The following is a 26,561-nucleotide window of genomic DNA, read 5'->3' as shown; positions in this document are numbered from 1 at the left end:
CAACAGATTACAAACTGTTTATTTTCATAACTAAAGGAAGGCAAAGAGTTAACAAACTGTTGAAATGATGATAAGTATCTTAAGATTGATTAAATTTCCTCAGTGCTAATCGTCTAAATGATCTCCTTCAATACACACTTTTACAAGTCTTCTAAGTATCTCTAAAATGTCTTCTACTGTTACAGAGCTATAGGAAGAGCAGTGTCTGAATCTCAAGTTTCCGTTAGAACTCACTGCTAAAGGATTCAGTGAAATGCTGCCTCCTCGTGCTCCTGTATCTGGGGGTGTATGGAGTCCTGCCTACCTCCTGACGCGGCCTTCCCTTCCCCCTCTCGTGGTGTTTCAGATGGAGCATTTGGATGGGTCCATGTATACAGTTTGGAGGGCTAATCATCTCCTCTATGTGTTGCAGTTTGTGAAGAAGGATGGATAGGAGGAGTCCGCTGCCCTAGAAATGCTTGTCAGCTGAATAGCCTTCTTGATCTCCTGCTTTGCCTTTCTCTGTAGCACAAGATGTGGATCACCTCCTGGGACCATCTAAGAACATTCACCTCAGGAATCCTTTTTCTTTTTTTCTTTGTGGAACAGATGATAGCACTGGAGATTCCAAGTCTTTTTTTTTTTTTTTTTTTTACTGTACATCTTAAGGTTTTGAAGCATAGTGAGGATTTGCACCAAGGCTTTTGTGGACCTTTCTGTGCTAGATCTCTTGTACAATGTTTTCTGGGATCTTTAGAGACTGGACTTAGTGTTTTAGTTTACCCTTTTCGGTCCTAAATTGTTCAAAGAGTCACCACGGTCCTTGCTGTGTGCTGTTCCCTTTACCCTTCTTTTTTCACTCTTTCCTTGTCATCTTTCCTTCCTTACTCAAATTTGCCATTCCTGATGGTATTGCTGGTTTGTCCTTTGGGAGCCCCTGGGAACAGCTTATTTGGACTGACACTCATGTTTGAGCAGATGTCTCAGTATAACATAAATTTAAAACTATTTTTAGGGAATACCACTATATCCTACATAGGCAAATACCAATACTGAAGCCATTACCTCATTCTTCTTCCACCACATGCAGGCTTTTTATCAGAGTAAAGTGAGAGTAAAATGCTAGTAGAAATCAGACTGGTGTACTCAGTGCATCCAAGTTTTAGTGGCAGCCATGTATGAAATAAAACAAGGAAATGCTGTTCCTGAATTTCAGATTTAGGTCCTAAATTGAGAGTACAGTTAAAATATAATTTGTCTTAATTTACTCGTCACTGCATTATTAGGATTATTTAGAAAGGTAAGTTCTGTTTTTTTCTGCTTCTATTTTGTTTGCTTGTTTGTTTGTTTTTTGATATTGCTGTGATGATTCTATGTTGCTGCACTCAATGTATTGACATGGCCAAATGGAAAGATATTACTAAAATAGCCACTTTGGTCCTTCAGGACATAACATAAACATGTTTCTCTGGTTATAGAACATATAACCCTGGAGTAAGCAGGTAAGTGCAGAAACAAATCCCTATGTTTTTACGTTTTGTTTCAGAGAACCTTAAAACTCTCTAAAAGTGGTTATCATTATAACCTTAATTAACCTTCATATAACCTGTCATTATAACCTGTCATTATGCCTAGTTCTGCATGTTCTGTGATTCCTCTCCACTATTTTATCAAGGTACTCTGTTTAATGTACTTAGAATTACCAGACTGCAAACAAGCAAACAAAGCTAAACAGAAAAACATGCAATGCAAAGATTTGGAAAAGTCTCAGTTTTCAGATACGAAAAACAATGTTAAAAACATGCCAAAACATCAACTCATAGTAAATTATATCCATACCTGCTATCACCTCAAATCCTCTGGGAATTTTTGTTACAGATGCTTACCAGATGCTGCAGCTGTTTCCAGCTGTTTCTCTACTTTGGGACGCACTAGGTAAATTGAGAGACTTCATCAACTGATGAACAAACTTATGGAGGGTGAAATAGAGCAGGAGCTGCTTAGCTGAAGCAGGAAGAGACAATTTCAATGCAGATGATGCTGACTGAAGACATATATGCCAACTGCATATGAGCTTGCTTCAGATTGTTCATTTTCTTCTAAAATGCTTTGTACTTGTCTTGCCCCTTCTTCCCCCGGTCCACTGTCTTATTAGACGGAAGGAGGGAGCATGAGACGCACATTTATTTGTACAATATGTAAGTGCACCGTTTTATTTGAAGTGAATGCACAAAAAGTCTCACAGAAAGCAAGAGAGAGGTTCTCTCAGCTGTTAACAGCCCTCACAACAGGAATACCTTGCGACTCTTTGCAATTTTTAATATTGCAATATTGAAATATCTTTGCAAGGTATCTCTGCAATGCAGAAAATGCCAAGCAAGCACTGGGCATTCTCTGCATTCAAAAACCAAATATAAGTTCCTAAAGCTCCTCAAAAATAAAATATTCAGTTCTAAGTCATAAGTGGAAGCCTTATAAACAAGAATCTGTGCTGCAGTGATTTCATAGAATCATAGAATGCTTAAGGTTGGAAGGGACCTCTAGGGATCATCTAGTCCAACCCCCCTGCACACGCAGGGTCACCTAGAGCACGTGGCACAGGACTGCATCCAAGCGGGTTTTGAAGATCTCCAGAGAAGGAGACTCCACAACCTCTCTGGACAGCCTGTTCCAGTGCTCTGTCACCCTCACTGTTAAGAATTTTTTCCTTAAGTTCCTGTGGAACTTTTGGTGTTTGTAGTGTGTGTGTCTGACCATGTGTAGACAATGTTATATGTCGGCGATAGTCAGTCTTGAAAAGTTTGGCTCTGAATGAGCTCGAAGGAAGCAACAGGATCCCCAGGGTGCGGTGACCTGGTGCTGGGCTGGGCCGCCTGTTGCTTTGGCGTCATTGCTGCACATTGATGTGAGCTTAGTGTGGTGTCACATCACACCACGATTAGCTTGTGTTTTCTCCCTAACCCACTGACTGGTTAAAAAGAGTGGCCTCCCATCTCTCCATCTTTTCACCTCACTCTTTGACTGCAAAGAGTAAAGAGCTCTTTACTCTTTCCAGATGCTCTGACATTCTTGTTTGTTGAACAAGGAGAAGCTTTGCCCAAGCCCGCTCCTCCAGGACCTGCATGTGATGTTTTAACAAACTCAGAGAGAGCACTGTTAAGTTATGTAATAGATTAATTTTTCCTCTGACTTCCAGGAAACTGTCCCATGTTTCACTGGGCCACACAGTGCTTTCTGGTAATCATTTTCTTTATGAAGAGAATGAGTCGGTGTGTAACTAGGGTGTATGTACAGTAAAGGAGGGTTGTTCATTCCCCATGTGTACATCCTCCAGAACAAGAACCTCTGGAGGGCTTTTCTCTTGTAACTCTCACTGAGGACGATGAACTGTTTTAATGTTCACCACACGTGGCTTAGGGTTCTTCTGGGGAGAAAAGAGAAGGGGATGCATTTGGAGAGAAAGGATATGGCCCTTCTATGGCACCTATAGCAAAACCAACAATGTTGTTATCAAATTGTGATGGTTCCCAGCAAACTGCAGCTGCGAACTCCAGTCTAGGGCAGAAGAAACATTTATTTACCTCCCTGCTCTGTGATCAGCAGTAGCTTCACCAAGATGATTCATTTGTGCGTGGTGGCCCTCAGAGGTAGGAGCCTTTCCCACTCTCTACTTTTTTGCTGGTACCTCTGCTTTCTGCCCTTCTCAATCCCCCTGATGGAGGGACTCTTCCCTTCCACTGCCTGGGAGCTGTTTTCCTGCTCCTGGAGCCCTAATGGATGGGGGTTAAGACTTGGAGCTACCCCTGAGACAGAGTGCAGCCAGTAAAGATGGGTTATTTTAAATTGTGTGGTGACAGGCTTTTTTTCCCTCCCTTTTTGTTCCCAGAGGATAGCCGGGGAAGTTAATTGTGCCAGATGGTTGGAATGTGGTTTTTCTCCCTTTCCTCCTCCTTCAAAACAGAAAAAGAAAACTTTATGCTGTGAATTAGCTTAATTGGGGAACATAAATCCAGACTGTAGTGCAGCGCTGCTGGGACTGGGCACCTATTGAAGTTTAATGAGGAAAGAGCAGATTTCTTTTGCCCTCCCTACTTCATCTGTCCCCACACAAAGCTCTTTCTTGTGGTACAGACCTGTTCTGATGGGAGTACAAGAACGCGAGTGAGATGGTCCAGAGGTTCTCACGGGACCAAAGCAACATGTGGCTCCTTTAAACCAGTGCAGAAGAGGGAGGTTCTCTTGGGCACAAGTGAGTTGTGTTGTCAATATGGGAAATAGAAAGATGCTCCTTTGGGTGGCAAAGCCACTGTCACAAGTGGCTGCAAACCCATTTGGGGCAAAATCCAGGGATTTTGATTGCCCATGTGCTCTGGCCATCCTTCTCTGGATTGGTGGCAGGGTCCCATGTTGGACGATATATGACTTCTGATTCCTCTTGTAGGGCCTGGTATTTTCTCAGAAAGTCATGATGAAATATTTCCTTGTGATAAATGGTTGAAAAGTTGTTTCATCGCATCCAGAACAGAGAACAAGAATCCTTTTCCCTCTCCCCACCACAGTGCTGGGAATAAATTGATGCCAGTCAGCTTGTGGCCCCAGACCAAGTGCCCAAACTGTGAGTTTCTTTTTGACACTGATGCTTAAGGAAGGGAAAGAAAACACATAGGGGAAAAAAGGTGGCTAGGGAGTGTAACAGAAGAGAGCATAGAGAGAGGGCTCTGCTACTCCCAAAGGACTATTAAAACAAATACTGACTGGTTCTGAGATCTGTGATGATATTATAGTAAAACTTGCTCTTAGGTAAAACTGCTTCTCTTGGTGATGCAGGACCAGAGTTCATCCTTCAGCTTTGGCTAATATAACGTTATTACAGGAGGTATTTTAAGCAGCTGGTAATATTTTACTGCTTTTGCCCTCAAGCTCCTCAATATTTGCATAGCATTAAAACTCTTATTTTTATCAACCTCACCAGCCCTTGCTGATGCAGCACTGAAAGTCTGGGAAGAACCGCTTGCTTCTGCTTTGAGAGATGGGATGAAAGGTTAGGGGGGTGGATGGCGATTGCATGAGCAATGCAGGTCAGGTTACAGGTAGATTCCTCTTGCAAGATAAGTGTGAGCCCTCTGAAAGGTAATTATTGGAAAGCGTAAATTCCTGAGATAACCTGTCCAAGAAGAAATACTGACAGGAGCAGAGGCCATGTGTTAAAGGCTAGCCATTACTCCAGGGCAATGGGCTAGCCTCTCGTTCTCATTTTTTGCTGTAACCTCTCCTTGCTCTAACAATTGAGTCCCTCACTTCATACCCTTGAGTTACTCGTCCGTCTTTTTCTAGTCCCATTTAGAGATCACTTTGATGCTGGTCTCCATTCTGTTCTAATTGGGGTGCAGAGAGTGGAGTTCAGTTCCAGGTCTTCTTTGGTTGTTATCTTTGCTTGTTGTTGTATCTGCTGTGTTCGCTTAGCTCTTGCGGCATGCCTGGAAAAGGAAGGGTTACTCTTCTATTTCTTTAATTTTGGTATAGAAGATCTTGGACTATTTTTCAGGGACCACATGGAATCAGCTTTGGAATACAGACACTGAATGAAGAAAATTGTTGCATTACAGTTGGTGAAGGCGATTCTTGAAGAGCAAAAACACAAATTTAAGGAGAAAAGAATGGAGCAAAACTGGGAAATGGGAAAAGTGCTGTCTTGTTCTCTGTGGCTTTGCAGTGCACACTGTGTCTCATCTGTAATGCAGAGATAACGGTACCCGCTCTGCTCCTGTTTCCACAGGTTGATTGATTAATGTCTCCGTCATGATCTCCAGATTATACCTTTTGTGACCTGCAACTTTAACCGCTGCAGTGAATTGCAGCCCAGAGAAGAAATGGGAGGAAGATGGTAGCTCCAAGTAGCTCTTCAGGCAGTAGTGCAGTGAGGAAAACACCTCAGACTGATGTGAACAGGCTTGCCCGTGTGTTTGTGCTTCTAAGACCTCAGCCCACCAGGGCACTCAAGTCCATGCTGTTTGTGCAGTGCTCCCTTCATTTCTGTCCAGTAGGACGTTCAAGTATTAGCTGCATTTACAGGGACGTGAGCACACAGTGAGTCACTTGACTAGACCAAGATTAATGCTTGGTCAAAGGCAGGGTTTCACTGGGTACCTTTGAGGACCTCAGTGCACTGCAGGGACAAAAATGTGTCAGAAGTCTCCTGCCCCAGCATGATCAGGATCTGCCTTGAGCAGCTGCAATCTTTTACAAGTGTGAATCTGTTCCATAACAGTGTGCAGGAGAGACGGTCTTTTTGGTTTAGTGATAATGCAGCAAAACACTTCTATAAGCTTTGCTAGCTGTTAAGTAAGATGGAAGGCTCTTCGCTTTAGCTGCTCTACACCATTAACAAACCCAGTTTCATACCTGAGTTAAGGTGATGCTGAGAACTAGAAAAGCCAGAAATCTTGCAGGGGAAAGTGGATGTGTGAGGTATTAACCATCAAATAATTGAATTTCTGAAAGTTTGTTGAGTGCTTTTTGACTTCATCAGGCAATTCTGCTCATTTTCTGCACAAATGTAACTGGAGAAAGGTCACAGGTGTTTGAAACATTATCATTCCTCAGTGTTAAAGTGATACATGTATGTGTAGTGGTGATTTTCTCTGCCCCAGGAGATGTACTCCAATTGCAGAAGATCATGTGCCTGGACCCCTGCATGAGCTCGAGAGTGCTCTCGGTAGAGGACATTCTTTGTGCTGAGGGAACTGTAAGATGATGTGTTGGAGGACACAACGCATCTGTTTCACCTCTCTCTTCTGACTTCTGCTGTTCCTTTTTGAGGAGTAATAATGATACTTTAGCACAGGAATGCCCGTAATCTGCATTGCTTCCATGTGGGGGTTGAACTGGGGGAGGGAGGTGAGAAAAAGAAATCTAGTGCACAGTCCTCCTGTGAATTCCCCTCTGTAGCATGAGTCAACTGTATCCCTGCTGTCTGTCTGTCTGCTCAAGTCAGTAGGTTTATACAGTGAAAGAATCATTGTTCCTATGTGTTCAAAAGAAATAATAACATAAAGAAACATAACCTTAATTATCTAGGCTCAGGATGACTTTCAAGAGAGCAGAAAATATGATTTTCCATTGTAAGTGTTTGATGTGTGGTTAATAATTATTAACTGGCTGGGGCAGATCTTTGTGTTTTCTTACATGTGTGTATTGTGTTTGTTATATATGTTGTGGCCAGGGAACTGAAAATGCCACCTATTTAAGATTAGTAGACTTTTTATCTTTTAAGTATTCTTGGCTATGGCCAAGTTGTTTGTTTTTTACATGGCGATCTCAGAAGCAAAGGAAGCTCTAATGCTTATGAGGTTTCATTCTAGAGCTATAGAAACCTGTTTGCTTTGCTACTTCTGGGATCATTTTCACCTGAGTAATTTTCACCTGATCATTTTCACCTTCCATAGCACAGCGGTTACAAAGTTCCTACAAGAAAGTAGTCCATAGTCAGCTAGTTCCTAAAAGCAAGTCAGGAGAAAATGGTGAGCTCACTCTTTCTCGTGAAGAGTACCTAAAAGATGAAGTACCTAAAATGCTGGTGTAATTACAGTTTTGTGTGGTGTAGATCCTGGCTGTCATTTAGGCACATTCCTACTGCTCTCCTCCTTCCATGTTTCTTTCAGTCTCTTCTATATTCTGCCATCAGGACTGAGCAGCACTGGAGACTTGTCTAAACAATGCACAGCATGCAAAGGAAATTCCTGCCTGGGGACTTCCAAGAGGTCCAACAAAGATCATTAAGACCAGGACCATGCTCCAGAGCTTTGCTTGGTTACAACTCTGATGTGGTTAAAAGCATGCAAGCCCCACACGCTCCTCCCGGCCTCTCTTTGCCTGCAGAGCTCTGGTGGAGATGTATGGCCACATGAATGATGAGACACATGAGAAGCTTGGCTGATGTCATTTGGGGAGATGCTGTAGCTGTTATGCCAAGGAAAACTCCTTTTGTTGGTGTTTTCCTGGGTTTCCCTAGAGGGTTGCGCTGGCTGAGTGACACAGCTGTACCCACTGATGATGTGGATAGGCTTTTTCCCTTAACAAATGGATGTGCTTCCTGAAAACTGGCTGTACTGCTGGATACTGCCACTGGTGGCAGAAGGGATTTTGAGACCTTACCCTCACCTACTGCAGGAGATGTCAGCGAGTCTTAGCATACCAGATGGTTGTACTGCTATTCAGAGGGACCTAGACAGACTGGAGAAATGGGCAGAGAGGGACCTCATGACGTTCAACAAAGGGAAATGTAAAATCCTGCACCTGGGAGGAATAACCGCCTGCAGCACTACGGGCTGGAGGCTAATCTGCTGCAGAGCTGCTTTGCAAAGAAGGACCTGGGGGTCCTGGTGGTGGCTATGCATCCTTGTGGCAAGGAAGGCCAACAGTATTCTGGGCTGCATTAGGCAGAGTGTTGCCACAGTTTGAAGGAGGTGATCTGTCCTCTCTGCTCAGCGCTGGTGAGGCCGCATCTGGAGTGCTGGGTCCAATTCAGGGCTCCCAGTGCAAGAAAGACACTGACAAAGTGGAGTAAATCCAGCAAAGAGTCACAGAGATGACGGAGGGACTGGAGCATCTGTCATGCAGTGAGAGGCTGGCAGAACTTGGACTGTTCAACCTGGACAAAAGAAGGCTCAGTGGGGTCTCATCAGTGTTTATAAATATCTAATGTGAGGGTGTAAAGAAGACAAAACCAAACTCTTCTCAGTGGTGCTCAGGGACAAGAAAACAGGCAATGAGTACAAACTGAAGCAAAGGAAAGTCCACTTGAACGTAGGAAAACACTTCTTCCCTGTGAGGGTACTTGAACCCTGGAACAGTTTGCCCAGGTGGGTTGTGGAGTCTCTATCCTTGGCTGTATTCAAAACCCAAATGGACATGGCTGTGGTCAGCGTGGGCTGACTCTGCTTCTGCAGGGGGGTTAGACGATGCTCCTCAGAGGTCCCTCCCAACCCCAACTATTCTGTGCGACTCTGTTGGTTTGCTCACACTGATTGCGTGGCCTTGCCCAAGGTTAATCAGGGAGCAGTCCCACAGTTGTTGCTGTTGGAGGAGGTGTGGGAGCAGTTAGCTGTAGGAGACAAGCAGCGGGGTAGGAGGGAGGGGGATGATATTTTTAGCCAGAACAGCTAGAGCTGGCTAGCAGAGGATGTCTGTTTATGGCAGACAGTGCCCACAGGATCCCCATGAGCTAACAGCAAAGTGAAGGCAGGGTGTTACCCCTGTTCTGCAGGTGAACTTTTAAAGCCACAAAGAGAGAGTCATGCTTAAAACTCTAGTTTGTTGGCTTCCATATGTTTCATCAGAGAACAAATTACATTTTTTACCACTCCACCTTTCTCCTGGATGTAGGAATGCAAAGCCGAGGCCCAGTGTGGGAAATGAGGATGGAGAGAGCTGTGTGGATAGACTGCTTTTGACTACGCTGGCCCGAGGGCCATGAACACACTACAGCAAGCAGAATGCTGGTGACCCAAAGCCCCTGCAGCTTGAGCGACTTCTTCAGAAAAACATATAAAAATCTCTTGGATGTTGTCATGTCCCAACTAATATTGTTGCTGAAGTTTTCATTAGTTCATACTTTTAGTAATTGGAGAGAATTCACGACCTTTTGGGGAGGTTAGGACCAAGCTGAATTCTGGCTGCCGTCTTCAGATACAAAAGAGGTCTAGGTTACTACCTTTCACACCTCTTCACTTAATTGCATGATGCCACATCTCTTTAAAACAGAAACCCCTGGCCTGAGAAAGAATTGATGCTCTGAGATATCCCTACGGAATCTCCCTCTGAGATTAATCTAATTGGTCACTGTGCTAAGTCTAATAGAAATTGTATATAATCTCTGTCTCTGGGAACATCCTAGCGTATGCCATGGAAAATGCCGCTGTTATCTCTCCATGGAAATAGGGAGAAGGACTAAGAGGAGAGAGGCAGGAGCGTTCCTGCAGGGCCTGCGCGGGGGCACGCACAGCCGCAGCGGGACAAACACGTCCCGCTCTGCTCCCTGCTCCTGCGTGAGGGTGGCAGCAGCTCCTGGCCCCCAAGCCAGCTTTGGCCTGCAGGAATCTGTCGTGTCACAATGTACGATGCTTTTCCTGCAGCATTAACTTGCACCACTCTCTTTTCTTATATGGAAATGCTGGCAGAGCTGTTGTACTTCCACCATACTTGTGAGGATGGGGCTAATCAAATAGATTTCCCCAAACTGTAAGCGATACTTTTTGTCACTTTTCTTTAGAGACAGATTTTTTTTTTTTTTGGTATGAGATACCTGTAGTTTCACAGTGGATATATTTACAGTGTAAGGCACTTTTCAGAGTAATGAATTTAGTTCACTCCATAAGGCCAGGCTGTTATGATTCAGCATCATGCCATGATTCAAACACAGAGAAGTTTAGCTGGTAGGGATTTCCACTCCACCAGGGAAAATCTCTGCTGACGAATACCCGGCAAAAGGGGATTCCTTTGTCCTTCTACATATAGTGAACATGCTAGTACTGGGTGCCCACATAAGAATGCTGGAAAATCTCGTGTTGCTCTTTCAGTGACCTGTGTTTCCACTGGGCCTTTGGCAGAATCATAGCTCAGGGCATCTCCCTGACTGCTGTAAAATTTGGGTTGTGCCAGTGCTGACTCAGGAACTTGTCGACTCCCTGGTGGCTCCTAATCTCTTGTACCACATATAGTCTTTGCACCTGGCACAGTATTTTTGAACAAATGTGTGAAAGCTTCTCAGTTTTTCCCAGCTCTACCAAATCTTCCAAGAAAAGGCGTTCCCTCTCCTTGTTTTTATCCTTAGATCATTGCTGCTCCAGCAACACCATGTCAACCTACATCTGTATAAAACTTCATAGTCTGAAATATATATGTATCTACTAGTAAAACAATTCTGCTATCATTTTTTCCCCAAGTCTTCTGCTAGCAAAAGTTATATGGGCGTCTGCCTGTGTGTCAAGTGGAATTGTTCAATTTGTATAGAAAAGAGGTAGGGACGCGAATGACTCTGGCTCTTGGTGAGTTTTGAACAGACAGACGGATATGTTTGTGGGTGTTTATAAAGCTGCCATGCTCACATTAAAAAAAATGAAAGCCCAGAAAGCCTTAGTCATCCTGTAGCCCCTCTGGAAATCCTGCTTTGCCTTTGTTCACATTCCCACCCTTTACATCATTAGATGTTGCGCAGGGACAGACTCAACTGACCATTATGAGCAAACTGAATCTGCACCTTGCCGCACCTTCGGGCTTGCCCTCAGGGTTTGTGGTAGGATTTTGAGCAATTTATTACGCCTCACCCAACGTCAGTGAAGCCATTCTGTATTTCTGTTGAATTAAGTTAGCCTACCTCTCTGCAATCACAAAGGGTGTATAATTGTAGCATTCATTTGCTGCCTATAGGCTAGAAAGGAGGGGCCCAGTCAACCCTATGTTAATGCTGAGCTGTGGTTTGAAATCCCTGTATATGCTGTCAAATTGTCTTTTTCTTGGATCTCTTCATGGATGTTGTGTTAGCATCTTGCAGTGTAATCTGAGGAACAGCAAAACAAAATACTTTATGTCTACTGAGAGAAGAAGGTGCTGTGAGAGTCTCATGGGCACTTGCCATCCTGGACCCAGAAAGGAGATGCAGCTTTTCAAGTGACCTGGACTTACCTTTCCGTGCCCTTTGCAAACAAGTAGTGGCATTTCAGAGAGCACAAGGAGAGTGGAGTGGACAAAAAGTGCAGGCTGGGGAGCACTGATGTCTTTGCCTTGCTCTGTGAAAGGTTGAGTGCCATATTTTTGCATAACTAGCTCTGTTTTTCTTGCACATTGCTCATCTAGTCTAAGGTATATAAGGTAGACAGGCACAGCCCAGCCTGGATGTGAAAAACACACATGAGCATGGCCAGATTCCCACTTGAAAACACAATTATGCTGACTGGAGTCAGAGAAGGAGAGGTGGGCCCTTGTGATGACCATGTCTGTTAGATTGTCCATGTTAGTATCTGTCTTAGAATCATAGATGATGTTAGCTCACAGTTCATAACAACATCTCCCACTTGCAGCTAGCCTCACTGCCATTTTTCTGGCCTCAGTTTTACCAGCCATGATATCCTTGCTTCCAGCATTGAGACATATTGGATAGTGCTGTCTGAATGAGGGAATAAAAAGTTACATACAGCTGTGTGTCATCAATATAATGAATGACATTGGTGCCCACATCTCTTCATGATATTCCCTGGGGTGCTGGCTTAGATATTAAATCGAATGGTGGCAAAATTGAGCCCTGTGGCATTCTTCATGTCAAGGCTCTTGGCGTGGAGGAGCAGCTGCCTGTCGCGGGCCTCATGGGATGTGCTGGGAAGGAATGAGTGTAGCTGGCTTGGGGTAGGTCCCAGCACTTGCCATGACATGCGCATGGGCAGCAGTACTTTGTGAACGACGGTGTCACAGGCAGCTGAGAGCTCAGGTAGTCTCTGCATGATTGCCTAGGCCCTGTGCATCCTCAGGAGAAGAGCCAGGACCCAGCTGCTGTTTCATGCCCAGGCTCCGTCATGAAGTTAAACTGGAAGATCCAGAGTATCTATGGAAGCAACATCGTGTCACTGCCACACTCCTCTGCTCCCACCCAGTTTGCAACTGGATGGTAGTGGTGCTGGAGAGCAGTTTGGGGTTTAAAATTGCCAGTTTTAAAATTTTCAGTTGCCATCACTGTTTCTTACGGTATTATGTGATCAGAAATTAAGACTAGAGCCTGCAAGTGTAGTAAATGAAAACTTTGTGGTCTTGAGGAGAAGAGCAAGTTCTACATATTCCAGCATGGCTGGGGACTGTTGCAAACTTCAGAAGGAAAATGAAGTGATTCATCTCCCGTTTCTATGCTATCAGCTCTGTACTTGCACCGCTGTATCGTGGGCATGTTTTTAGAGGGAAATGACTAGAAAAGGGCCTGGCCCCTGAAGCTGGAAGCAATTTGGATTCAAATACAAAGGATCTGGTGGGAATGGAAGAGCTGTGCTTAACAAAGACCAGCTCTTTCTTATGCAGCTTTCCAGGCTTGTGTGTGGCTGCAGTCTGGAACGAGCTTGGTTCCTTAGATGTCTTCAGCGAGGGCTCTCCTTGCCTCGAGCGCAACCTGAAATACAATAGGCAGTGAAGGAAAGGTGCACTAAACTCTTCCCATTTTGGAGCTGTGGTAAGAGCTGTCGTGCACACAAATAGCCTGGGCTTTGCCAGATGGGCTGGAAGAAAGCACGAGGGAACTGCTTTGCTGCTTCCCAAGCACCCTGAGAATCCCTTGGAGGCGGACAAATTCCGAGAGAAAGAAATTGTCCCTGAAGAGCTGGGCTTTTGGGTGTTATTGCTGACTTGTAGCCAGGCCAGTTCTTACTGTTTTTTTGGTTTAAGGCATGCCTAGACAGAGGAGTCGTTGCAGTAGGCACTATGCAGAAAAGTAGTAAGTCCCAGTCTGTCCTGAAATGCTGTAGTCTAATTAGAACAGGCAGAGAGAGACTCAAAGAGCAAAAGGCTTCTTCTTCCCTGACTCTACTACTAACTGAAGTGGTGGTTGGTATCATAGAAAACCTTCACTTCTCAGCATTTAAGAGGACAGCAGCCTACTAAGAGTCACGGGGTCGGCTTCACCCTGGGCCTGGCTGTGCTCCAGGGTCCTGCCAGGTGCTTGCCTGCTTGTGGCTCCTTGCTGCCTCTCTGGTACCTCTCTGGAAAGGGGCTGCTTATGTGTAGCCTGCTGGAGATTTTAATAAGACAGGCTGTTTTTTTTTTTTTTTTTTTTTTTTTTTTTTTTCTCCCAACGCAGAGAGCTTTTATTAGCCAGCCAGAAGCAGGTTATTTTAGTGTCCTCAGGCTGGAATGAAAACGCAAAGCTTGCATGTATCCCAGCAGTATTACCTGTCCTGCTGGTCTCAAGCACACAGAATTTCATCTTTGTCCCTGTGCACTGGGGCTGCACTGCCTTTGCAGCGGGTGGACAACTCTATTCTGCATTTCAGGCCATACTATTTTCAGCACTCTTTCAGTCTGCCCCCCTTGGCCAACAGTTATCCCTGTCAGCTCCTTGTTTTTCCCCCAGCTTCTTTGAAATCTCTGCATCCACTGGTGGTTTTATATCATTAATACCAATCTAGACAAGTCTGTGTGACCTTTCACTCTCATGTCCAAAGGGAAGAGTTGACCCTTGCAGTCAGCCACAGTGCAGCACTGAGTCATACATACTTCTCATGAAAATAATGCAGAAAATCCCCATAGTTTTCACAGCTATTATTTCGAGGGATGAAGTGTAGCTCTTCCATAGCAACACAGCTTGGGAAAACTCTGAAACGTGCAACATCAGATAATTAATCTTTCTGACATATAGTGTACATTTTACTATTAATGTTGTCTGGTTATATTTTTTGTCTCTTCATGTATCTCACTCAGTGAAACTCAGATGATCCATTTGGGTTTCTTCTGAACTCATTTGCTGTCCAATTTTATTCCCAGACTTGTCTATTCTCCAGTTGGACAGGAAATCTTCTAGGGGAAGCCTAGGGTCTGCGCTGTACAGTGACTAGCAAAATGGGGCTGTACTTTCCTTTATTGCCCCTGATATGAATAATACGCTCAGATTTGGTGTTTGGATATGCAAGCACCATAGTGAAAACAAAGAAACAAATAAGTTAAAGTTCCTTAAAAAGATTAAGTTCAGGATAAGGGAGATTCACTCCAGTGAAGACTAATGGCAAAACCAACCAACCAACCAACCAAAAGTAATTTCAGAAAAGCTGTTTTCCACTGAAATATGACTGACATAAAGAAATATTCTGTCTCCCCAGTATTTTGTTATTCGTCAAATTCTTCCCTTCAGCATTAAAGTCAGGGCAAGGCTTCAAGGTCCCCGTACCTGAGTACTCACCTTTCCAGTGAATAGCCAGCGGGTGGGTTTTTGATCATGCTTACTGTAGTGGAGCCAAGGGTGAGAAGGAAACTTTCTTAATGTAAGGAGATGTCTGACTGCTTCTTCTAAATTATTATATTTTTAAGGCAAAAGATGCATATTTAAAGTGCTTAAGATAAAGTGCTTAAGATAAAGGTAATGAGACAGCTGGACTGTAAGTAGCATAACTCCTGCAAAATGCCGAAGTCTGAATTTGACCACTAACTTGGCAGCCTCTTGATCATTAAATATATTAGGCTCTCAAACCCCTTTTTTCCTCTTAGGAAAATTTTAATCTTATAACCCAACCTGACATATCACTTAAAGCCAAATGTTTAATATTCAAAGATTTGTGGTTATTTTCAGCGTTATAGAAAGATGGAAACTGAATTCATCTCCAGCTAGTTTTCTATCTTGCTTGCTGAGATGTTCGGTATTTCTTTTGCTAAGCGGAGACACTCTGTGCTGTGCTTATTCCATTAGTTGGAGTAATTTTTTAGCATAAAGAAAACCTGAGCTCTGGTGATGCTTTGCTCTCACAGAGCTCTGCTCTTCCTTCCAGTTAAGGAGTTAGTGGTCATCCCTGGTTTGGTATAGGAGGAATCTGACTCAGCTCTGCTGAAACTGAAGTGTTTTTGGAAGAGCTCTTAATCTTTGATCAACTGGAGTCTCCTTGTTACTGACTTTGATTACACAAGTGTACAAGTTTAATTACAGCTTTTAATAAGCTTTCCTTTCTTCCTAGTCACATTCTTTGCACAGTATGTGCAGCTTATCTTTTCCTTTCTCCTTTGCACCCATTTGCTTCCCAGTCCCTTTCCTGGAGAAAGGGGAATTGAGGTCATTACCAGGGATCCTGCGTCCAGAGGGACCCCTTGTATGTCCTCTGCCCACGGCGCGTCCCGCCACGACTCATGTGGACCAGGGATGTCTCTCCTTGGCTCCCTGCTGACATCCAAAGCAGAGCTGCCCGGGAGGCCCCGGCTGGCAGGGTAAGGAAAGTGCTGTGAGATGTGAGAGTTGCTCTGCAAACTGAGTCTGCTGCAGGAAGCACTTGGACAGCCCTCGGCAAACCTGGTGGAGCCCCAGGATGTGCTTAAAACAAGCACAGGAAAATGTATTTTTCTTACAGAGACCATGTTCAACCATGGAACTCATTGCCCCACAGTGGTTTAGGTATGAGAAGGGTATTTGGGTTTAAGAGACAGTAGGGTAGATAATGGAAGAAGGATCCATCAAGGCCTATAAAACATAATGTCCCCAGTCTTGGGTAACCTGGGACTTGTGGAAATAAAGTTCTGATTGTCAGAATTGAGGAGGAGGGACTGGACACTCCTCCCTCTCTATTTTGCTGTGCATTTTCTTCTTCTTCTTCTTCCATATACCTCTCCTATTGACCCTTGTCAGTGAGAGGCTATCAGGCCATACAGCCCAGAGAGAAGAGTTTGGCTCCCATGGAAGTCACCCAGTGGAAATGAAGGGTCGCTTAGAAGATGTGAGTCATTCAGAAAAAAAAAGACACAGATGGTAAAACAGAGTAATTTGCACCGATTTGACATTCAGAGGTGTACAAGGGAGTATACTGTGAAAGTACCGATTGTGCCTGATGGTAGAGGGTGGCAGGGAAAACAGTTAATAGGAGAGACAGGAAAGGGAGCCTCTCTCCTCTCTGTGCAATGCATCCCTTCAGTCCCCTTGCTGTGCGTCTTATGCCCCTTTTGCACACTAATGGGCATCAGAGTTGGAGTAAGTGGTGCTGTGTATCACGCTGCTCCTGCTTTCTAATGACCTTACTGTGCTGGGCAGCTGCTTCACCTTGACCAAGAGTGAGGTTCAGCTCTGTGGCCCAACCACTTTGCAGGACTGCTGCATGGCAGCTGCTCTGTGTCCTCAGGGTAGCCCTACTTTGATGCTTTTCCATCTTTAGAAACATTGGAGGGAGGATTTGGGAATCTCCACCAGACAGAGTTTTAAGGTCTTTTCTAGGGAAGATGATGATTCTACAGAATTTTTGAACAAATATTTATGAAAGAAGTGACCTTAGAACAGTTCATTCCACCTGTCTGTAAACAGGAGATTTGCTGTGTGGGATCCCACCAGTAGCTATTGTATCCTGAGGCTTCTGGTGCCTTAAGCCTGACTGTGCAAAGCTGCAGATGTATAAAGAGAATGTGTATTCCCACCATTGCAAACACGGCCCAAGATGCTCCTGTAGGTGTATTTATGCCTAAGAAGTACTCAAAATAGGGATTATGGCCTTTGCTCTTATTATGCTCCTCGACATCATAAATGCTGGAATGAAATTCTTCTAAACTTGGCCAATATTCTGGTTGTGCAAAATATGCAGCAGAAGCTGTCACAACACAAATTGAAAATGCTGGTTTCCTGACTTGGCTGGACAAACTACAGGAGAAGAGAAACAGCAGAGCAGGATCACCGTGGTGTACCCATCGCTTCAGCCTGGGTCATGGGATGATGTGGTCGCGTTGTTCACCTATTCAGTAGCTATAGCACCACTGAAAAGCTCTGTGCCCGGGCCCTGAGAGCCTGATATTCTGGTGGCACATCCTGCATGACCTGCTTCAGCAGTGCCTAGAGTCCACAAACTCTTCATGTGTTTGGAGCTAGTATTTCTCCTCATCCATTTCTTAAATGAATGTCATATCTCCTTCCCCTCTGGCCTTGCTTGCGGGGGCGGTGCAGTATTTCTTACTCTCTGGTCCGTCTCTTTCGGCAGGCTCGGGGACCAGTTCTACAAGGAGGCGATCGAGCACTGTCGCAGCTACAACTCGCGGCTGTGCGCCGAGCGCAGCGTCCGCCTGCCCTTCCTGGACTCGCAGACCGGCGTCGCGCAGAACAACTGCTACATCTGGATGGAGAAGAGGCACCGGGGACCAGGTTGGTTGCGTCGTGTCTGTGTATGCGTGTGCGTGTATGCAGGGCAGGCCACAGAGCCCTCGTGGGGTTTAATTAATAGAAACTCAAACCTGCTACAGGCCACACACAAGAGAAGCTGCCTAAACCTCTTTGCCTGCAGGGGATTTCCTTTGGTAACTGCAGAGAGCAGATCCTAATTATTCTTTCTCTACCCAAAGAAGTGATTGCCTGACATGGTAGTTTCTAGGGCTGCATTACTGCAGTTCTTTTAATGCTATTGATCCCAGCCTGTGGCATAAGACAAAATGCTCTACCCTGAGCAGGCCTGGAGTTATCTTCAGGGTGGACTGGCAGAGGTGGAAATGTCCTGGATGGATGCTAAAAATAAGAAATTATTTTGGGAAGAATATATAGCAGAGGTGAAATACAGAAGAGTGCATCTATTGGAATGAATATTGTTCTGATGGTTGGAGATGTGCATGTTACTCCTATTTCTGATTTAAAAGTTACTTAGATATCAGCTCTGGAACCTCAGTTTCCTTAAGTGTAGAAAGAGTTTGGTATATGTCCTTAAAGAGCTTTTGCTAAGCTTGCTATAAAGCTCAATAAGGTGAAGGGAAAAAACATCACTTTTTTTGCAGACTTTGGTCAAGTTTTCCTTTGTTAGAGTAAATCCATCTGAAGCCCTTATTTTCAAGGCAAAGGACAGTCACAAGTTCAAAGACTGGAGATGTCAGTCGGACAGAACTGGTGGGATCTAGAAGGAATTTTGAATTTTTATTATGGAGGGGGCTGAGTGGATGGGCACTGAAGGATGTGCGTAGGTATGCATGAATATATGCCAATTTCTGTAAACTACACTGAGAAAAATAACAAGCAGCAACCATCTCCAGGCCTGGGAAGGCCAGGCTGCTGTGCTGTCCCCGAGCGGCCGGTTTGCAGGAGGTGGGGCGAAAGGAGCATGTATGGCCCCTGCGGATGGGCTAAGAAAGCAATTGTGGCACGGACACAAGTGCTTAGCTGGAAGTTTCCCTCTCCCTTTCACAGGAATGTAGTGAGGAAAGGGTCTTTGCAATGCCTTCCTAAAATATCTGAAGTAGATATAAGGTCTAAGTCTTACACTGCAGTAGTAAACGCTTTCTGTAGTAAAATTCAGCCACTTCTGGTGCGAGAGACAGCAGGTGGCTCTCACTCCAGGGCTAAAAATACCCTAAGAATACTTAAGCTGCCAAAACTATGGGGGAATCCGGGACCGCTAAATGTGGTTTATGAGTTGGAAGTTGTCTGAGTTTCCGGGCTAACCCTCCTTTCATAGGTTCCTTTGTTCCTTTTTTTTTTTTTTTTGTATGAAAATTCCTCATTCCTAAGAGATTATGCTGTGGCAAAACAAGCTTTTTGTTTTTTTGATAATCTGTTTACCCAAGAAATTTCTGGTCTTGGAGCATCTGGCTGTGAGTAAGGTGCTGCTATTTTTACTCTTTTGAACTCAGTCGTAAGCAAGTATGCATCCACTATATGCACGAGCAATGTTTTGGGAGGAGCATCTGCTACAAGAATAGACATAGGCAGTCTTGTGTAGGTCTCCCTGGTGTCTCTGCACTTACAGGAGAAATCATTATAAGGTGTTAAGTCATCAAACCAGGAATTAAGAGGTCTAAATATTTGACCTTCCTAGTCACCAGCTCTCTAGACTACTCAGAGCAAGTTCTCTGTGCGAATCTTTCTTTTCTTATTTATGATCCGTAGTGTTTCTGCTGCAGGTCTGCAGAGGGGCTAATGGTGGAACTTTCTTCCGGGAGAATCCGAAGGGAATCAAGCCTCTTGCTTCTGCTTGTGTGACCAAATCTGACTCCTTTGTTATTTTGAATGAGAATAATCAGTGCAGAATGAAGCAGCCCTCCTCCCCCATATTTGCTCTGTTCTTTCTTGATTTTTATTAGCCTATTTAGTGCTCCCCTGGGTCTCTTTGCACCATCTATTTCTTGTGGTATCATTATGGTGGGTCAAAGAATCCCTCTATAGTCTTAGCCTGGCTGTTTTTAGGCTGTACACAATGCACTTGTGCCGTACTGAACAGTTCTGAAAATTCCCTGCCACCCACTCTGGTGTTTGGCTTTTGCGCTGTGTTCACTGCCATTTACCATCCCTAGCTGGAAAACTGTATAAAGGCAAGTGGAAAAGCTCCAGGACCTCTTCTCACTTCCAGAGAGCTTAAAGGCAGAGGAGAGTCTGAATCTCATACTAATCTGGTTTCTTGCTGTCCTCTTTGTTACAGGAGTCAGAAAACTGCATCTCACGATAAACAGTTCAGGGTTAATTTCACACAATACTGCTCAGAACCCCCTCCCTCCCTCTTTCCCCTCCTCCCCCGGCCTTTCACACAAGCTTTGAGTTATGACTCTCCTACACTAATGAGATAAACAACATAACTCACTGCAGGTTCTGCTATTTCCTCTATAAGCAAATGACTGGAGCCTTCTCTGGTTGCCCTATAAGGCACCAGTGGGAGAGACAACTGCGCCAGGACCACAAGCAGCAAGACCTGCGTGTGCATGGTTGCCATGTGCACTGCAAGATCCATGGTGGAGTTTCCAAGGGCTCAGAATGGGCTCTTTTCTTGTTGCCTATGCAAGTGAGCAAAGCTCTACGCTTCATGTGAGCTGCCACAGGGAGAATGGGGGTCTGGGTTGAGAGCTGAAGGCTGGGTTGAGAGCTGAAGGATGGATTTGCATCAAGGGAAGGTAGGGCACTGGTTAAGTTCTCCAGGTGCTTCCTACCTATGAGCAAGGAAATTGGGAATAGGAATGGAGAGCTTTCTTAAGGAATGCAGAGGTGAATGTTGAAGGTCTGTGGAACTTACGGGTCTGCCCAGCGTGGGCTGAAGGCCCTTTAGGGAAGATGCTTTCCCACCTCTGTCTTTTTGTGAATACCTGGTTTGTTTCCCATGGGGCTTTCAGCATTTTGTGGCTGAGTTCCACTGGTCTGCCTGAATCCAGAACTGATGACTCATATGAAAATACTCAATAATTGAAACAACACCAACAGAAACTCCCCCCAAACTGCAGCGAATCCTTGTTCCTCTCTGTCCAGGACAAATGTTCAAATCTGAGGCACTTGTTTCATTCAAAGGACTCTTCTGTAGAGGCCTGTGCAATGAAGGGTTGATTCTCTGTCCCGCTGCTTTGGTCTAGCAACTCCCTACCTCAGTGCTATGAGCACGCTCTTGCACAGGACCTGCTCTAAAAGGGTGAGGCTCTTTGCCTCCACCTCTGTAATGACTCACATCAGGCAGGCACAATCCACCCCATCATAATAGCGATTGTTCATGGTGGGTAATGTTTGCAAATTGCTGTGAAGAAGTGTGTCAAGCACTGTAAAAGTTCTGATTATTCACGGGTTTGTATTCCCAAACCAGTCATGGGCTGGATGTGTCCCGCTCTGAAATGCATCTTGCTTTGGGGTGGACACAATGCCCAGGAATGTGTGCAACAATTCAGCAAGGGTGCCACAAGTCCCAGTGCAGCCCTGCTCCGTGCTCTGGTGTGGGCAGGACCTGCAAACACTCCTTCTGCCAGCCGTACCCAGGCAGTGTGTTGTGTGGATGCTCTATTTAGGCACCAGGGCCTGGAAGTGGCTGGGAAGTGCCAAGCGTTTGAACTGGTGCTCCCAACAGCAAAAATATTTCAAAATGAGAGCTCGAGGTGAATAATTTTGTTCTTTCTCAACCTCACTCGCTCTCTCTTTTTCTTTCTTTTTTTTTTTCCCTGAGTAATAGGATATCATTTACTTGCATTATCCTCATCTGGTTCAGGGAGTCAGTCTTGCTCTTTGGCTGCTCCCTTTCCCAGGTGTTTTGGAAGGGAGCCTGGGGACTCTTGGGCTGTCCTGCTGCCTTTAAGCTCTTCCGCTTTCCTGCGCCTGCCTCAGTGCTGACCAGCCACCCACAGCTCGAGCTGCTTCGGAGATGGTAGCACCACCCTGGCCTGTCTACTTGCGGCCTTGGCTGTTTTCTGAGGGCAGTGAGTCTGCAAAGGCAGTCCTGCTCTCTAACAGCAACTGCGGAAGGACGGAAGAGCCAAAGCAGAAGTGGTGGATAGAGAGGCCTGGTGACAGCTGTCTGCCATGAGGGCCGGAGCAGCTCGTACCCAGGCCTGCAATGCCAAATGTGATTCAGCAAAGCAGGCCGTAATACAACGATTGCTACTGTATCTCCTCCCTCCTTTAAGGTGTGTGCTTGAGGAAGGTGGTAATGACACAAAAGAATCTGTCTTTAAATAGAAGTCAAGAATTTAAGCAAAATTCCAGAGTCCAAATAACCAGACTGAACGGACCTTAGACACCTGCTGCTCTGAAGACACAAATTCCCTGAGCTGGTCTCTGCACTGGGCCCCTACGATTTGTGTGTAGGAACTTTATCTCTTCTCTCCCAAGGGGCCCCGTTTGCCTATGGAGGAGGCATCACTTCTGTGACCCAGGAGAGCCTGAAATTCTATTTACCCCGAAGAAAAAACAAATTATTTATGTGAAGCTCTGGTTTCAGTGAGCAGAGTGACGTGTATGAGTGAGACCTAGATTCTCTGTAGGCCTGATCCCATGAGGTGCTGAGGAACCTTTGGAGCACTGTAAGCTTTGAGTGCATAGTTCTGTCTCACAATTTACGGGACTGAACCCTCCAACAGAGGGATCCTGGGAGGGCAAGAACAAAAATGCCAGAGCCAGTGCTTGCAGTTTACAAACTGAAATGTGATTGTAATTATTTTTTACCTTTTATCTTCAGGTCTGGCCCCAGGTCAGCTGTACACGTACCCGGCTCGCTGCTGGCGCAAAAAGAGGCGTTTGCATCCCCCTGAGGACTCCAGGCTGAAGCTGCTGGAAATTAAACCTGGTAGGCATTTGTCCTCTCTCTTGCCTGTGCTGCAGAGCAGCTGGCAGACCTGCGACCTGGCATTTAGGCTTTGGGCTGTACCTTTGCCTCTTTCTATCCATTTCCCTTTGCATCTTTGCACCTTTCTCAATTTGCTGTAATGACAGCCACCAAAAGCTCTGTGAACAACTTGCCTCTTCTAGAAATAGGTACAACTTATATTGAATGCAATGGAAGCTGAATTTACCTTCTGCAGAGGTGAATCCTGTGCTCTGCTAGTAAGTCCATACAGATGTAAAGGATCGATTTATTACTAATTATTTGTGTCAATGTGTTAGTAATAACAAATCGTACTCTGGCATCCACTGCCTACTCTTTGCAAGGAAGACAACTCTTTGTTATATGTGCAGAACAGTACTGATAACAATTTTTGTAACAGGCTTGTGAACCAAGGATGCCAATGCATTTTAAACAGCAAATGATAATAGTTAGGGAGGATATGCCACATTTGTGTATGTGTGTATGCTGACATGCACCTTAGTCCTCAGGGAGCTGTACCTGAGTCCAATTCTTTCACTCTTGTCCTTGGTACAGCTTCTCTACCATAAACCGTGGCAGTCAAGAGTCTGGATGCTGAATGAGTGAGTATAAAGCAGATGTGTGTCAGGTAGAGCACACTGTGGGGCATTCTTCCCTGCAGCTCACAGTAAAGGCTTGCTGTCTTTGGGGTCAGCTGTTATGAGAAAGAGGGAATGCACACTCACAACTGAATGTGGTTTTCAAGAGGTGAGACACTGTCAGTATGGACAGTACAGAGGAAAACCCCCAAATATAAATAAAGAATATTGAAAAAAAACTGTTTGACAGAAGGTGGTGTCTGGGAACTGAGCTATGCACAAGAATACTGATGACTTTGCTTCCATGTAGTGGTTGGTGAAGAGGGAGGAAGAGAAGATAAAGACACAGTTTACAACCCCAGTAAAGTCAGAGGCAAAATTCTTGTTGATTTTGGCAGACATGGGTTTCTGAAGGCCCTCTATCTTCAAGATAGGAGATGTCAACAGGCAGTCGGATGAGAGGAAGAAAGGCCTATAACCATTCAGTTGGGGTTCAAACCAAGGACAAAACCTTGGTCAGGAAATAGAACCAGACCTTGTAGAGAGTCAGACAGAAAGAACTGTGGAAATCAGTCAAGTTACGCTGACGGAAATGAGACTCAGCTCTAGGACAAGGATGGTTGGACCCTATAGAAATCTCTGCGTGATATTTTGTGATGATGCCAACAGTGCTGTGCCTTAGTGATTTAGTAAGGTGAAACAGTAGTGTAGAGTTTGACACTTCTTTATTTGCATTATGCTTTTTTGCTTTCCTCATGGAAAGCCAAATTAGTGCATCCTATATGCCACAGGGCATGAAAGGCAATTACCACAAAGTTATCAGATAAAGAGACCTCAGCATGTCCATCTCTTGTTTTCCTGCTCTTTTCTGCACCTCTTCTGTTGCATTGCCAGTGGCAGCCAAGTAAGGGAAGTTATACTGCTCTATATTTAAATATATTTTCAAACAATTTTCCATCTAGTGATTAACTTTCTTTATAAGTTGCACCACAAAATAATTTCTCTCCATCTGTGAATATCCAAAACAGACTTACTGGCCAAAAAAAAGGGATTTTCCCCTTCATTGTTTTAAAAGTATAAAACCTATGGAAAACATTGGAAATCCATTTAAAAGTAGCCTTTGCCAATGCTGAGAAAAACATGGTTTATTTTATTTGCAACATGGGCAACAGAAACACTGTATTTTTTTTTCAGAGGCTACTATGGTGAAGCCTAAGGCTGAACCTAGGACTCATTTTCTGCCTACTTCATGCCTCTTTATTCCTTAGTTAAACATAAGACGATTATGTGGAGCACAGATGTGGCAATTTAAGATCCCCCAGAGAAGCATAGAAATGAGAAATAGAAGATACCTCTAGTAAACTTTGAAGAAATTGTGGTTTCACTATGCACAGATCTTGGATGCCTTGCACACGTCTTAGAGCCGCTCTCAGTGCTAGCCACAGTTTGCTGTGCTTGTGCTGGATTAATATGCGGAATAGCTGACTTTTATACAGGAGGTTTTTGAACTGCTTATACATAAGTACTACACTATGTGCAGGCAGTGCAATTCCACTGCATCAAATTCTGGCTAAACCTAAGTTTTATTATGTTTTATTAATTATTCAAAAGGACTCCTAGTAAGATTGCCAATATAACAAACACAGAAGGGGATCTTAGCTCCAAAAATTTTCCATCCAGCAATCAGTGGGATCAGCACAGGTGGGAGTGAATCCTTCCTTTATTGCATCTGGGCTTTTGCTGTGGGTTATTATAGAGGTAAGTTGGGACTTCTGCATGATTTGGGAGGTGCGCAGACCTAGGATTTTGAGGGAGATGAATCATAGCTAGTCAGCAGCTGGTCAGTAAGTAGAATCCAACTGTTGTGTTGTGAACAGGGCAATAGTCCAAGAACATAATAAATCATTTAGTAATAATGTAGTATTTATAGCTATAACTTATATTTGCAGTGTTGGTGTCTTGAAGCTGTAGGTAGCAAAGTGCATGGCCCAGCTCAATGAGAGAAAATCTCATGTTTAGTAATAGCAATATCTAAAGAGGAAAACAAACATGTTCCAACACAGTCTTTACAGTTTTTGTAAAGTGCACTACAATGTTTTTCTTGGGGCAGTTTCTGCTTGCTTCTCAATAGAACCAATTGCTTTTATTGTCTAGGTCTGTTGCTTTTATTTGTGAAGTGTTTTGTTTTAGGAATAGCTACAGCCAAAGCTGTAAAGATCAGAACACTGGAATAGAAGTTGCTGATGCAGCCCTTGACTGCCCATTGTCTTCTCTTGTTGTGCTTTGAGTTACAGAATCACAGAATGATTGAGGTTGGAAGGGACCTGTAGAGACCATCTAGTCCAACTTCCCTGCTCAAGCATACATACAGTTAAGAGCATGGAGTGTCTTAGTGAAATTGTTTGATCAAGGATGTAACAATTTTCATGTTAACAGAATTTTAAGTATCCTCTGTCCTATCTAAGAGCTATGTGGTAGAAATACAGCATTGCCTCAGCTTACTTACAATAACTACTTCAAGGCCAATAGAGTCAATATTATTGCTAAGCCCTTATGAATGATATAAAGTATTCCTGATATTTAATTGCACATAGGCTGGTCTTCATCTTTCAGTGGTACATTCATGTCATATCTTCAGACCGATCCTTATGGCTCAACAGCATCCAAGTTTTCATCACTGTAATGAATTCAGGCCATTACATGAGTCATTATAGTATAGGGACCAAGACTCTTATGAACAGTAGTGTAAATATGAAATAAATCCCCACAGGCATGGGCTACTGCCTATGTATGCTATGATGGTAATCCTGTGATTTTCGGATGCTAAATTTATTAGGTGTTAATACTCTCATGGTATTCATAAGGCTAGTCCTATGCCCTATCCTGTGCCACCAAGTATGGTTAAGCTTGATTCCCTGCAGAACTGGGGAGCAGTATTTGCATGGCCCTTCAGTGGGGAGGGATGGAAGGCCAGGAAGCAAGACAAGCTTCCACACTTACTGCTCAGCTGCCTCTTCTCCTTCTGCCCGGCAAAAGGGCCTGAGCAGAGCTCCTGTGCATGGGAAGTCTGTGTGTCTGGGAAGGGGAGTGAGGGAGGAAGGAGTTGGGCTGGACTGGGAAGCCCATTTTGCTAGAGGAGCAGGAAGATATCCGAGCAGCTGGACGATGAGGATTGAAAATGGAAGTAATGCGCCTGATTACACCCAAAGTCTCTTGAAATCTTTATCGCTTCTTGTCCGACATGATTAGTGGTTTTGTTGTCCTGGGCAATAGCATG

At 44.4% G+C, this 26,561-nt stretch overlaps 1 protein-coding gene across 1 annotated transcript in view; it reads left to right on the top strand.

Moving 5' to 3' along the window:
* DPF3 (double PHD fingers 3) overlaps positions 1-26,561 on the top strand; it is a 151,242-nt gene that overhangs the window by 47,788 nt on the left and 76,893 nt on the right. Inside the window, exons 2-3 of the mRNA XM_088520439.1 lie at positions 17,664-17,824; positions 22,581-22,688. Of these exons, the coding sequence (XP_088376565.1) occupies positions 17,664-17,824; positions 22,581-22,688 (269 nt within the window). The remainder of the gene's footprint in view (positions 1-17,663; positions 17,825-22,580; positions 22,689-26,561) is intronic.

Source organism: Tinamus guttatus, unplaced genomic scaffold (assembly GCF_059628265.1).
Source record: "Tinamus guttatus ecotype Peru unplaced genomic scaffold, ASM5962826v1 Tinamus_guttatus_pri_ptg000089l, whole genome shotgun sequence".
NCBI lineage: Eukaryota > Metazoa > Chordata > Aves > Tinamiformes > Tinamidae > Tinamus > Tinamus guttatus.
Note: the sequence above shows the minus strand (reverse complement) of the source record. Positions and strands in the feature narration are given on the sequence as shown.